Source organism: Ranitomeya variabilis, chromosome 6 (assembly GCF_051348905.1).
Source record: "Ranitomeya variabilis isolate aRanVar5 chromosome 6, aRanVar5.hap1, whole genome shotgun sequence".
Classification (NCBI taxonomy): Eukaryota; Metazoa; Chordata; class Amphibia; order Anura; family Dendrobatidae; genus Ranitomeya; species Ranitomeya variabilis.
The window spans coordinates 574,645,643-574,659,459 of NC_135237.1; the positions used below are offsets into that span (position 1 = coordinate 574,645,643).

Genomic DNA, 13,817 nt, shown 5'->3' on the forward strand with positions numbered 1-13,817 from the left:
AGTTTTCTTGCTAGCATGCTGTGGGCTAAAGCCCCCCTTCTTGGAGTGATTCTGCAACAGCTTTTATGGCTTTTAGCTGCAAATTCCTGACTTTCAGCTCACAAATCTCTCATACCCCTCCCAAAAGAATTTTTACGATCGGAATCGATGCATAGACAGTTGTACTAGCAGAAACTGGTCTAATCTCACTTTTAAAGCATGCTTTCCTTTGTCAAATTATTGTAAGATATTTGACCAATGATTTACGGTAGGAAAATACCAAATACATTTTGCAAATCTCCAGCGGCGGATTTATCAGCCACTCTAAATATGAGCTTCTAACTCCATCAGGTAAAAAGTAGGGATTTCTTGGTAATTATGCATCACAAATAGGACATATTTGATCTCATTAGAATGCCAAGGTTAATACGAGATGAATGCTGGGTTTGTTATGACTATGACATGTTCTGTAGCGGAGATACAGGCATTAGAAAAACTTGTGTTAAATCTAGTAAAACTGAAGACGTAGGACGGACTGGGTAAATCAACCCTTTTCTGTGATGTCACAGGCTGCAGCTATAAGATTTTTGGCCAGACTCCAGCAAGGTCTGTCTGCTGGAGCCCATATGAGTCTGACTTGAAGAGCTGTTCCTACCCAGATTCCTAATGCACTGGGACAGATGGAAACTCCACTAGCCTGGTTGCCTGCAATGCTCTGAACACATGTAAGTGTTGATTTCTCATGTAATCCCTGTTTTTTTTTATAATTACCTTGTACATATTTTCAATTGTCTCACATTGTAACATCTTTGTATGACTTATTTTATAAACACTGCCTGAAACCTTTGACGGAGTATAATATTTAATACTAGAGTCGTTCTTCGTGCTCTAAAACGTACCCTGTCTCCTGAAGGGAATTACGCTACTGTTTTGGGTTAGCTTCGGACCCGTTTAATCAAAGCTAGTGGCAGCTTACCGTGTGCAGGCCTTTGGGTGTTGTTGTATCGACTCCGGCATTGATAATTATTGTTCCTGCCTGAGTGGGAGTAGTTTATCACGTCGCTGCAGCGTGCCCAATAGCCAGTACATAGCAGGCAGCCTTTCTGGCGACTAATTACCCTAGGTGCAGTACCTAATCTGACCTGAGAGTAAGGGGGGCGCCAGAGAGCTGCAAGTTTTAAGTGAAACTGTAAGCAGGATATTCATAGATCTCTGCAGTTCGTGGTATATTGAAGAGCAGTGGCACACCTAAAATAAGCCCCTGCTGTAAACTAAGAGTTCAATAGCCTTGTGTGTGTTTTTTATCACATTGTAGCAGTGGAGGGATAACTAAGATAAGCCCCCCTGCACATGTGATAGCCATCTGTTGGCCTAAAGTCACCCTAATCCGTGACATATTGGTGGCAGAAGTGAGAAATCATGACGGTGAGTAAGGAATATTTTATTATTCTTTTTTTAAAAATGGCACCTGTGGACACAAATGTTCTAACCCCTCCAAGCATCATGTTGAGGTAGAGTGGTTTGTGTCTATGATTTGCCTTTTTCATCCTCCTGTGCCTCACATTGCACAAGGAAATGGTCACAGTCAGAATGGCTGGCATGACACAGCTGTCAGGTGACCCGGGACCAAGGTCTCCTTCCCTGTCCCTAACATCGCCCCGCTCCCCGGGATGTTTCAGATGGTGAAGAAGCCGTGGCCTCAACCCTTGCCTTATCTCCTGAGTTAGCACTCCGTCTGTTCTCTTCCCCCACCCAGGGAAGAGGTGGCGCTACTGTGCACTGTACTACACCAACCCGACAAAAAGGGTAATACAGAATTCTTGACGAAACTGCGGGGGCAGTGAAACGCGCGTCGAGGTGCGCTATGGGACCACTATCTGGGGTAACATCATGGCTGCAGGTAATACACTAGTTCCTTATGGCGTGCGTTATCATTAGATTGCACAATTACTCTATGGGCACTATACAGCCTTTGCTGTTTGGACTATCAGTGTGGCTATCACCCTAATTGGGTACCCCTTAAGGAAACTAGTATTATTGTGGCATGCCTTCCTGGTATCTTTATATTTATATTATGCATGGTTCATCTTAGATCCGGGGAGGAGAGTGCAGTTACTGATTGCCAGTGTGGCTATAACCTTAGTCAGATGTCCCTTTAAGATATTTATATAACTGTGGCTTGCCCCACTAGCATTGTTACACTTATATTTAATATTTTTTGGTTTACGGCCTGTTTTAAATCCGGTTTGGAACTGTGTTATCATATATGGCAACCGTGTGATACTGGTATTCTTAGGTATTATAGTGTATATGAGACACAGTTCTGAACTGGCTCTGGGTTTAGCCGCTAGTGGTATGTGTTATTCCTGGCTATGGTGATGTATATTCCGGATTGACTGTGGTTCCTATCGGCTTTTTGCTTATATACAGTCTGTCTTACTCTTCCCCTATTTTTAGGGTATTGTTATTGTTTGCACATTTATACATTTTTGTGATTCAATGTTTGTATTTATGGATATATATGTGTGCTTAATAAATGTATACATTTTTACATAGTTTGTACCTTCCTTATTCTCTATTGGGTATAATGCAGACAAAGGTTAACAGAAAACTCCAGGCATACAAATTATTCACTCACATATAACAGAGGAACTCACATGGGCATAGAGGTAGGTGAAAAAACCAAAACAGAGAAGGATAAGGAATTACCACACATACAAACCACACAACAGTCACAGCTTACTCCTTCAACTCTCCCTCTCATATGATCTCCTCTCACACCCATAGCCATGTAGCAAATGCTAGCTCTGACAAGGATTTGTAACAGAGCCCAGATTATAAAGGGAAAGGGAGTGGCTAACTGAGCTCAGCTGTGAACACAGGGATTTTCAACATAGCCGATTAACCCCTGTTCTGCCAGAAGAAATAAACACATTTAAAATGAAGGAGAAGTGCTTCTTTTCAGCGCCGGAGTAGAAGCAATCAGACTCTGCGGTCTTCTGGCTTCACACTGTCACGGTAACACCATGACAGGATTTTTCCAACCTTTAGACACACTTAAGAATAAAAAGGTCTTTAAATCAAACAGCTCTGTTACAATGGTTGGCCATTGGTACTTGTGGTCCACCAGTGCACGTTATCAGAAATCCTAATTTCGGTCATCATATTCCTAGACTTTTTTTGTTAATCTGCACATTAAGGACTACAAGTACCAGTGGACAACCATTGCAACAGAGCAGTTCTGCTTTGGGAACCTATTTTACGCGTACACAAAGTTGGTGAGTGGAAACCGTTCTTCTGACTGTGCCACTGGCTTGTGCGATGTGAGGCACAGAAGGGAACTGATTGCTCGTGTAAGGGAGCATTCCTCTCTTTTCTTTCTTCCCCATTGCTCCTGTAATTTTTTTGCTTGTTACACTCCCCCACTTAACATTGATATTGTTATAAAGGCTTTTCAGCAGCCTCATCTGATTCCTGTTACCTCCTTTATCTTCAGCAGGTAATAGTCTATGAAGTCCCGCGGTGCCTCCAGATTCAGAGTCTTTCTGTGCTTCTCTATGTACTTTGTCACAAACTTTTCGAGAAATTCTTGTTCTTTTAAGACTCTCTGCTTGATGATCGGAAAGTTCAGAAGGATCGGAACAACATTGCAGACCTGTAGAAGATGAAATAGATAAGGGATCCAATAAGCAACAATGTAGTCAGGATAGGAGATTTGTTCCCTCTAAGCCTTTGTAAATGAGAAGCCTGGATGGCATTTTGACTAATCTGGGCAATCTATAAAAGAGGCAGTGTGGCCCCAAATAACTAGCCATAGTAAAGTATATTAGATGGCTTTCGGCCAAGCGATGGTTAGGCTGACCATTCGGTCAGTAGTTATTTTACCAGCTCTCCCAAATACAGGAGAGCTCATTCTGGTTTGTTCTTGTGCTGTCTATGAGAGAGCCATGAACAGACTAGTGGTGGCTTAACTCCATGAGACAATATGATTGGTAGCCTGAAATCGGCCATACCACATCAATGTTTTTTTATATATATTACATTTCGCACCAAATAATTGGTCGAATACCAAAGAGATCCATAATAAAAGTGTAACTTTATTTATTAATTAAAACATGACTAGTGTTGAGCGATACCTTCCGATATACAAAAGTATCAGTACTGGATTGGATCGGCCGATATCCAAAAAATATCCGATATCGCCGATACCGATACCCGATACCAATGCAAGTCAATGGGACACAAATATCGGAACATAGATAAGCCCTTTCTGTCCTTCTATATGCTGTTCCAGAGGGGGGAAAAGTGTGGGAGGTGCGTGGGCAGACACCGTGAGTGTCTGTGTGTGTGGGTGGGGTCTGTGTGGGCCTGCCAGGGATCTGTACGTGCCTACCAGGGCTGTATACGGGCTGCCCAGGCTCTATGCGGCGTGCCGGGGCTCGATGCGGTGTGCCGGGGCTGTATGTGGGCTGCCCGGGCTCTATGTGGCGTGCCGGGGCTCGATGCGGCGTGCCGAGGCTGTATGTGGGCTGCCTGGGCTCTATGCGGCGTGGGGGGTCTCTGTGCAGCACGGGGGTCTCTGTGCGGCGTGGGGGGTCTCTGTGCGGCGTGCCGGGGGTCTCTGTGCGGCATGCCGGGGGTCTCTGTGCGGCGTGCCGGGGGTCTGTTCGGTGTGCCGGGGGTCTGTGCGTGTGTGCAGGCATCGTCCGATGGGACTACAAGTCCCATCAGACGATGCCTGCTACACTGACAGTGATTGACACATTAGCCAATGATGGGACAGTAGTAGTCCCATCATCCGGCTAATGTGTTGAATGAAAAAAAAAAAACATACTCCATACATACTCCATACAGTACATACATATAGACATACAGTGTTATGACCTGGTGGTTAAGGAGCAACAGTGATATGACCTGGTGGTTAAAATTAAACATGGGACAAGGTCAGGAGAGGTGGCAACTTTACTGACCGCAGTTCCTAATCCGTGGGATTGTTCCTGTCACTCCCTAGACACCTCGTCACAGCCTGAGAACTAGCTACCCCTAAAGATGGAAACGGAAAACTATCTTGCCTCAGAGAAACCCCCAAAAGGAAAGATAGCCCCCCACAAATATTGACTGTGAGTGGAAAGGGAAATGACATACACAGAAATGAAAACAGATTTTAGCAAAAGAGGCCAATTCTAATCTAGATAGACAGAAATAGGAAAGGATACTGTGCGGTCAGTATAAAAAACTAAAAATCCACGCAGAGTTCACAAAAATGATCTCCACACCGACTCACGGTGTGGAGGGGCAAATCTGCTTCCCCAGAGCTTCCAGCTAGCCTGAAAATATCATAATGACAAGCTGGACAAAAAGAAACAAGAAATAAGCAGGGCAATAAAGTCCAAAACAAATGGACAACCAAAGAACCAGCAGGAACTTATCTGTTGTGAACTCTATTTTTGGGCTCCTTCTAGTGGTCACAAGCGGTACTGTGTAGTGTTGTCTTTCTGCAGGTTGGCTGCATCAGCTGGTTCGTTATCCTTGGTTGGTTTCCTATTTAGCTCACCTGGATACTCAGTTCCTTGCCTGCTATCAATGTATTCAGTGCTCTTCAGATTCCTTGTGACTACCTGCTCCCAGTCTCTCCAAGACAAGCTAAGTTCTTGTTTGTTCATTTTCTGATTATCAGTGTTCATCATGTTTTTTTGTCCAGCTTGCTAAAATGTGATTTCCTTGCTTGCTGGTTGCTCTAGGGGACTGAGTTTCTCCCCCCACACCGTTAGTTGGTGTGGGGGTTCTTGAATTCTCAGCGTGGATATTTTGTAAGGGTTTTTTACTGACCGCATAGATCCCTTTTCTATTTTCTGCTATCTAGTATTAGTGGGCCTCATTTGCTGAATCTGCTTTCACCCCTGTGTATGTGCCTTCCTCTTACCTCACTGTTATTATTTGTTGGGGGCTTCTATATCTTTGGGGATTATTTCTCTGGAGGCAAGCGAGGTCTTTCTTTCTCTCTAGGGGTAGTTAGTTCCTCAGGCTGGCTCGAGACGTCTAGGATTTTAGGCACGTTCACCGGCTACCTCTAGTGTGTTTGGATAGGTTCAGATTTGCGGTCAGTCCAGTTTACCACCTCCCTAGAGCTTGTCCTATGTTTAGTTACTTGCTGGAGTAATTTGTGATCCTCAACCACTAAGGATCATAACAGTATAGCAGGCCAAAAAGTGTTTAATGCATCGCAGAAGTGGGATAAAATGAAGACCGGAGTACATTTTTCTTTTTTTTCCTCCCGCTCTTCCTTGCTGCAGTCTGTCTAGCTTCTTTCATCCCCTTGAACTCTAAGTGGTTTTGAGCTCAGCTGCAGACATGAATATTCAGACTCTGACTTCTAGTGTGGATCATCTTACTGCAAGGGTGCAAAGCATTCAGGATTTTGTTTTTCATAGCCCTATGTCAGAGCCTAAAATACCCATTCCTGAGTTTTTTTCTGGAGATAGATCTAGGTTTCTGAATTTTAAGTATAATTGTAAGTTATTTCTATCTCTGAGACCTCGTTCCTCTGGTGATTCTGCTCAGCAAGTTAAAATTGTTATCTCCTTGTTGCGTGGCGACCCTCAGGATTGGGCTTTCTCCCTGGCGCCAGGAGATCCTGCATTGCTGAATGTGGATGCATTTTTTCTGGCGCTTGGACTGCTTTATGAGGAACCAAATCTTGAGAATCAGGCAGAAAAAGCATTGCTGGCTATCTCTCAAAGTCAAGATGAAGCAGAGTTGTATTGTCAAAAATTTCGGAAATGGTCGGTGCTTACTCAATGGAATGAGTGTGCCCTGGCTGCAAATTTCAGAGAAGGTCTTTCTGAAGCCATTAAGAATGTTATGGTGGAGTTTCCCACCCCTACAAGTCTGAGTGATTCTATGGCCTTAGCCATTCAGGTTGATCGGCGTTTGCGGGAGCGCAAATCTGCTCATCCTTTGGCGGTGTTTTCTGAACAGAGACCTGAGTCTATGCAATGTGACAGAACTCTGACCAGAATTGAGCGACAAAGTCATAGACGTCAAAATGGGTTGTGTTTTTACTGTGGTGATTCTACTCATGTTATCTCAGCATGCTCTAAACGCTTAGAAAAAATTGCTAGACCAGTCACCATTGGTACTATACAGCCTAAATTCATTTTGTCTGTTACTTTGATTTGTTCTTTGTCGTCCTACTCGGTTATGGCTTTTGTGGATTCGGGTGCTGCCCTGAATCTGATGGATTTGTCGTTTGCCAGGCGCTGTGGTTTTGTCCTGGAGCCTTTGGAATTTCCTATTCCTCTGAGGGGAATTGATGCTACGCCATTGGCTGAGAATACGCCTCAGTATTGGACGCAAATGACCATGTGCATGACTCCCGTACATCAGGAGGTGATTCTCTTTCTTGTTCTGCATAATTTGCATGATGTTGTCGTTTTGTGTCATGATTCTCAATGGCGAGAGAACATAGCCCAGCATATATGAGAACTAGCTCTTGGAAGATGGAAACTATACTGACCATGAACTAAACCTGCCGCACAACTAGAAGTGGCCGGGTAGCATGCCTACGTTTTTTTATCCCTAGATGCCCAGCGCCAGCCGGAGAACTACCTAATCCTAGCAGAGGAAAAGACAGTCCTGGCTCACCTCTAGAGAAATTTTCCCAAAAGGCAGACAGAGGCCCCCACATATATTGGCGGTGATTTTAGATGAAATGACAAACGTAGTATGAAAATAGGTTTAGCAAAAATCGAGGTCCGCTTACTAGATAGAAAGAAGACAGAAAGGGCACTTTCATGGTCAGCAGAAAACCCTATCAAAACACCATCCAGAAATTACTTTAAGACTCTAGCATTAACTCATAACACCAGAGTGGCAATTTCCGCTCACAAGAGCTTTCCAGACACAGTAACGAAACAGCAGCTGTGAACAGGAACAAAATGCAAAAACACACAAGGACAAAAGTCCAACTTAGCTGGGAGTTGTCTAGTAGCAGGAACATGCACAGAAAGGCTTCTGATTACATTGTTGACCGGCATGAAACTGACAGAGGAGCAAGGTTATATAGCGTCTCCCACATCCTGATAGGAGCAGGTGAACAGAGGGGATGATGCACACAAGTACAATTCCACAAGTGGCCACCGGGGGAGCCCAGAATCCAATTTCACAACAGTACCCCCCCCTCAAGGAGGGGGCACCGAACCCTCACCAGAACCACCAGGGCGATCAGGATGAGCCCTATGAAAGGCACGGACAAGATCGGAGGCATGAACATCAGAGGCAGTGACCCAAGAATTATCCTCCTGACCGTATCCCTTCCATTTGACCAGATACTGGAGTTTCCGTCTGGAAACACGAGAGTCCAAGATCTTTTCCACAACGTACTCCAACTCACCCTCAACCAACACCGGAGCAGGAGGCTCAACGGAAGGCACAGCCGGTACCTCATACCTGCGCAACAATGACCGATGAAAAACATTATGAATCGAAAAGGATGCAGGGAGGTCCAAACGGAAGGACACAGGGTTAAGAATCTAGCACAAAAGAAAAAAAGATGAAATGACGGTCCAACTCAAAAAAATAAATACAAATAAACTTTTATTTATACATAATATGACCAAAGTGCAGGGAAGGAAAAATCGGCACTAACAGAAAAACACTGAAAGCAGCAGCAGGAGGCGCATGCCCAGGACCATGTCCACTAAGTACATATTAGTCTAAAAGACAAGGTTCTCGTAGAAAATAACTAAGTAGACGGTACAAAATAATCACTAGAAAATTAGGAAAAATAACACAAAAACCCAGTATTATTCAATACATATAGATTGCGGCAAGAAAATCGATAATCCGCAACAATGCATAGCTATAATCAATTGGCGAGAGATCACACAGCCACAAGACCATTCTAACTAGAGTGATATATGCAGGATAGCTGCAATGGGTATGACCGTACACATGTGGAAACAAGATCACCAAAGATCTGGCTACAGCTAGTGTGCTTGTAATCATATAGCAAAAAATCATTGAAACTAATAAAAAGATAACACACGCTGAGCTCATAGAAAGCACTAAGGCCAACCATGTATGACAGTAATACCCTGTAATATACCAGCCACTAGAATCGCTGAAGTAACTCACCGCACAAAGAAGACAATGGTGCCTGGGGACGCGCCTCCGCCCCAACGCGCGTTTCGGTGGGAACACCTTCGTCAGGGGGCAGGGAAACAATGTGCACAACGAAGTTTAAAAAGCGCTGGTACCGGAAATGAGACATGCCAAAAACCGGAAGTGACGATGTGACAGCCCTGGGACCCGAGCGTCAAACGCGCCCGAGTGCAGCCGAGGAGATCCGACTCACAGGGGCCCCATGTGACACGAATCATCCAACGGCTACACCCAGGACGCGCAGGCGCCCAGAGACACCAAGGCAGCAGCGACGCTAAACCGGTGGATGTGAGGAATTTTATAATAAAGGCACAGCCATAGACTGATAATACCACATGTCATACAGAAAAACAGGTGCAATAATTAGCCAACAATAATTATGCTGCATACAGAATTACAGAAGAATGCAATGATTAGCAAATAATAATTTTACTGCATACAGAATGATAAATCTGCAAAGATATGTTAGCCATAGCCTTTAACAATAATAAATCCCACATTGTAGGATACAAAATTATACAATATAATAATGCCATTATTACTATATAATAATGCTATTATTACAACACCCAATAAAGCATAGTCAGTACTATAGATTAATTGCAGATATCCAATATTAAAACATAACATGATATTTTTGAGCCGTACAGAAAAACAATATATCCAAATAATTATATACTTTGGAAACGGCGTCATATCTTGATCCTTGATCTTGATTCACATGGTATTTTTGAGCCGTACAAAAAAACAATATATCCAAATAATTAGATGCTATGGAAACGGTGTCATATCTTGATCCTCTTCGAAGCAATATTTCTGCATTCCTCTTCATATGGACAGTATGTTAAAGTCTTGATGATGAGCATGATTCACTTCCTAAGAACAGCATTCAGGTACCACATACGCTAGACAAATAATAAAAACAATTAAAAACAAGTAAAAACAACCAGTCTGATCCTGGTAGTGCCAAAGCCAGACCGACAACAGCAAACGGAGACCGAAAAATGGAGATGAATAATTTGTATAATTATAATTACACGCACCTATTCAAGGAATGGGGCATAACTGATATTCTCATTTAATCCTGCAGGTTGGACCGTACCCAAAGTCCAGATCCACTTGGACTCGATACGGGCCAATCTCTGGAATGTGCCTCCCCCCCGAATCCCAACTTCCAGCAAATCAATACCCCTAGCTCTAAGAAGGCCAGAGTTGCAGTCATGGAACGTCTTAAAATGTCGGGGAAGTGTTTTAAGGGTGGAGATGTCCTCAACTGCCACCGCTGCGTCGATACCCAGGACATGTTCCCGGATACGCGTTTTAAGATGGCGGGTTGTCATGCCAACATATAGCTTAGCACATGGACATGAGACCAAATATATTACATTTTTACTTGTACAAGTTATTTTCTTGTTGATCTTAAATTCACGTGACCTATCACAATTGTGGAACACGCTTGTTCTCTCAATATTTGGACACGCGACGCAGCGGCCGCATGGGACACACCCCACCCTAACTGGAATAGAATCAAGAAAAGTGGGAACACGTCCACCACTATAATGACTGTGAACCAGATAATCTCTAAGATTTCTGGATCGCCTGACTGCAACACTGGCCCTCTCAGGCAAGTATCGTGCAATAACTGGATCCGCTCGCAACACATGCCAGGATTTTTGTAGGATCTCTCTCATTTTAGGAAACTGAGAATGATATCTCGTGGTGAACCGCACAATCTCATGATTAGATTTATTATTAGAATTGTATAACAGCGTATCTCTAGAAGAATGTTTAGCTCTATTAAAAGCCTTTTTTATACTTCGCCTACTATGTCCACGAATTAATAACCTATTCTTCAAGTCCTCCGCTTGAATAAGAAAATCTGCCTCTGTTGAACACAACCTGCGTAAGCGAAGAAATTGACCCGTTGGTATTGCCCGAATAACATGGCTGGGATGGGAGGAGGAGGCGTGCAACAATAGATTAGTGGAGGTGGGCTTCCTATACAGGGTAGTCTGAATGGTACCATATGGATCCCGTTTTAGCTTGACATCTAAAAAATCAATCGTCTTATAATCCGATTTATATGTCAGAGTTATGTTGTTATCGTTGTTATTTAGAGAGGTCATGAAGGTCCCAAGACTGTCAACTGAACCCCGCCAGACAATCATAATGTCGTCGATGTACCGCGCCCAGAGAAGGACGCGGCACATCGACTCCGGAAGGTCAGGCGGGGGGAGGTCCCTCTCCCACAGCCCCAAGAACAGGTTGGCGTACGCCGGGGCGAAGGGAGCCCCCATCGCTGTCCCTTGGAGCTGCAGGAAGAAGGACCCCTTGAAAATGAAAAAATTATGTGTTAAAGCAAATTCCAATAATTGACAGATTAAATCCCTCATTTCTTTAGATACACTTGACATATTAAGGAAAAATTCCACCGCTTTAAGTCCATCCTGGTGTCGAATACTGGTATACAGAGATTCTACATCAGCTGTTACCAGTAATTCGTCTTTTTCAAGATGTAAATCATTTATCAATTTCAAAAATTCACCTGTATCTTTGAGATACGACGGTAAATTTAACACCAACGGTTGGAGCTTTGAGTCCAACCATTGATTAACCTTCTCCAGATAGTTGCCCCTCCCTGATATTATAGGACGACCAGGGGGCGTCCTCATATCCTTGTGGATCTTGGGAAGTAGATAGAAGGTGGGAATTGTGGGTTCACTCACCAATAATGCCGAGGCCAATTGACTAGTGATGACTCCCACATCCCTAGCCCTCCTGATGATGTCAGTAAGTTGCTTCGAATAGGCAGACAAGGGGTTAAATGTAAGTTTCTTATAACAGATTTTGTTGTTGAGCTGGCGGAAGGCCTCTTTTTCATACATAGTGTTAGGCCAGACAACAACATTTCCCCCCTTGTCTGCCGGTTTAAAGACAACATCCCCAAGATCCTGAAGGATACGAAGGCGCCCCCTTTCCTCCCTAGTAAGGTTGTCCCTATAAATAAATCCTGGGATTTCCCTAAATTCCTTAGTGACCAGTTGAACAAAAAGGCCTATATTAGGCCAATTCTTCCAATGTACGGAGGGCTATCTGTTCTTCTTCTGTGGGAAAAAGGCAGCAAGGTTACCATCAAAAAAATATTTTTTGAAGATCAAGGACCTAGCAAAAAGATGAAGGTCCTTGACAGCTTCAAAAGCATCAAATGATGCGGCTGGTGCAAAGGAAAGGCCTCTTTCCAACAACTCTAAATCAGTAGTGGTAAACTTATGAACACTAAGGTTAATTACCTTGTTGGAATTAGAATTGGCAATTGAGCATGACACCCCCGAGGGAGGTATGATTCCAGCTGCCATCCGTACTAAATCTAAAAAATTCCCTCCTCTTTCTTCATGTCCTAATATAGACCTTTTTGTTCAACTGGTCACTAAGGAATTTAGGGAAATCCCAGGATTTATTTATAGGGACAACCTTACTAGGGAGGAAAGGGGGCGCCTTCGTATCCTTCAGGATCTTGGGGATGTTGTCTTTAAACCGGCAGACAAGGGGGGAAATGTTGTTGTCTGGCCTAACACTATGTATGAAAAAGAGGCCTTCCGCCAGCTCAACAACAAAATCTGTTATAAGAAACTTACATTTAACCCCTTGTCTGCCTATTCGAAGCAACTTACTGACATCATCAGGAGGGCTAGGGATGTGGGAGTCATCACTAGTCAATTGGCCTCGGCATTATTGGTGAGTGAACCCACAATTCCCACCTTCTATCTACTTCCCAAGATCCACAAGGATATGAGGACGCCCCCTGGTCGTCCTATAATATCAGGGAGGGGCAACTATCTGGAGAAGGTTAATCAATGGTTGGACTCAAAGCTCCAACCGTTGGTGTTAAATTTACCGTCGTATCTCAAAGATACAGGTGAATTTTTGAAATTGATAAATGATTTACATCTTGAAAAAGACGAATTACTGGTAACAGCTGATGTAGAATCTCTGTATACCAGTATTCGACACCAGGATGGACTTAAAGCGGTGGAATTTTTCCTTAATATGTCAAGTGTATCTAAAGAAATGAGGGATTTAATCTGTCAATTATTGGAATTTGCTTTAACACATAATTTTTTCATTTTCAAGGGGTCCTTCTTCCTGCAGCTCCAAGGGACAGCGATGGGGGCTCCCTTCGCCCCGGCGTACGCCAACCTGTTCTTGGGGCTGTGGGAGAGGGACCTCCCCCCGCCTGACCTTCCGGAGTCGATGTGCCGCGTCCTTCTCTGGGCGCGGTACATCGACGACATTATGATTGTCTGGCGGGGTTCAGTTGACAGTCTTGGGACCTTCATGACCTCTCTAAATAACAACGATAACAACATAACTCTGACATATAAATCGGATTATAAGACGATTGATTTTTTAGATGTCAAGCTAAAACGGGATCCATATGGTACCATTCAGACTACCCTGTATAGGAAGCCCACCTCCACTAATCTATTGTTGCACACCTCCTCCTCCCATCCCAGCCATGTTATTCGGGCAATACCAACGGGTCAATTTCTTCGCTTACGCAGGTTGTGTTCAACAGAGGCAGATTTTCTTATTCAAGCGGAGGACTTGAAGAATAGGTTATTAATTCGTGGACATAGTAGGCGAAGTATAAAAAAGGCTTTTAATAGAGCTAAACA

General features: G+C 43.7%; 1 protein-coding gene across 1 annotated transcript in view; it reads right to left on the reverse strand.

Moving 5' to 3' along the window:
* LOC143783142 (cytochrome P450 2C25-like) overlaps positions 1-13,817 on the reverse strand; it is a 326,648-nt gene that overhangs the window by 119,793 nt on the left and 193,038 nt on the right. Inside the window, exon 6 of the mRNA XM_077271461.1 lies at positions 3,461-3,634. Coding sequence (XP_077127576.1) covers positions 3,461-3,634 — 174 coding nt within the window. The remainder of the gene's footprint in view (positions 1-3,460; positions 3,635-13,817) is intronic.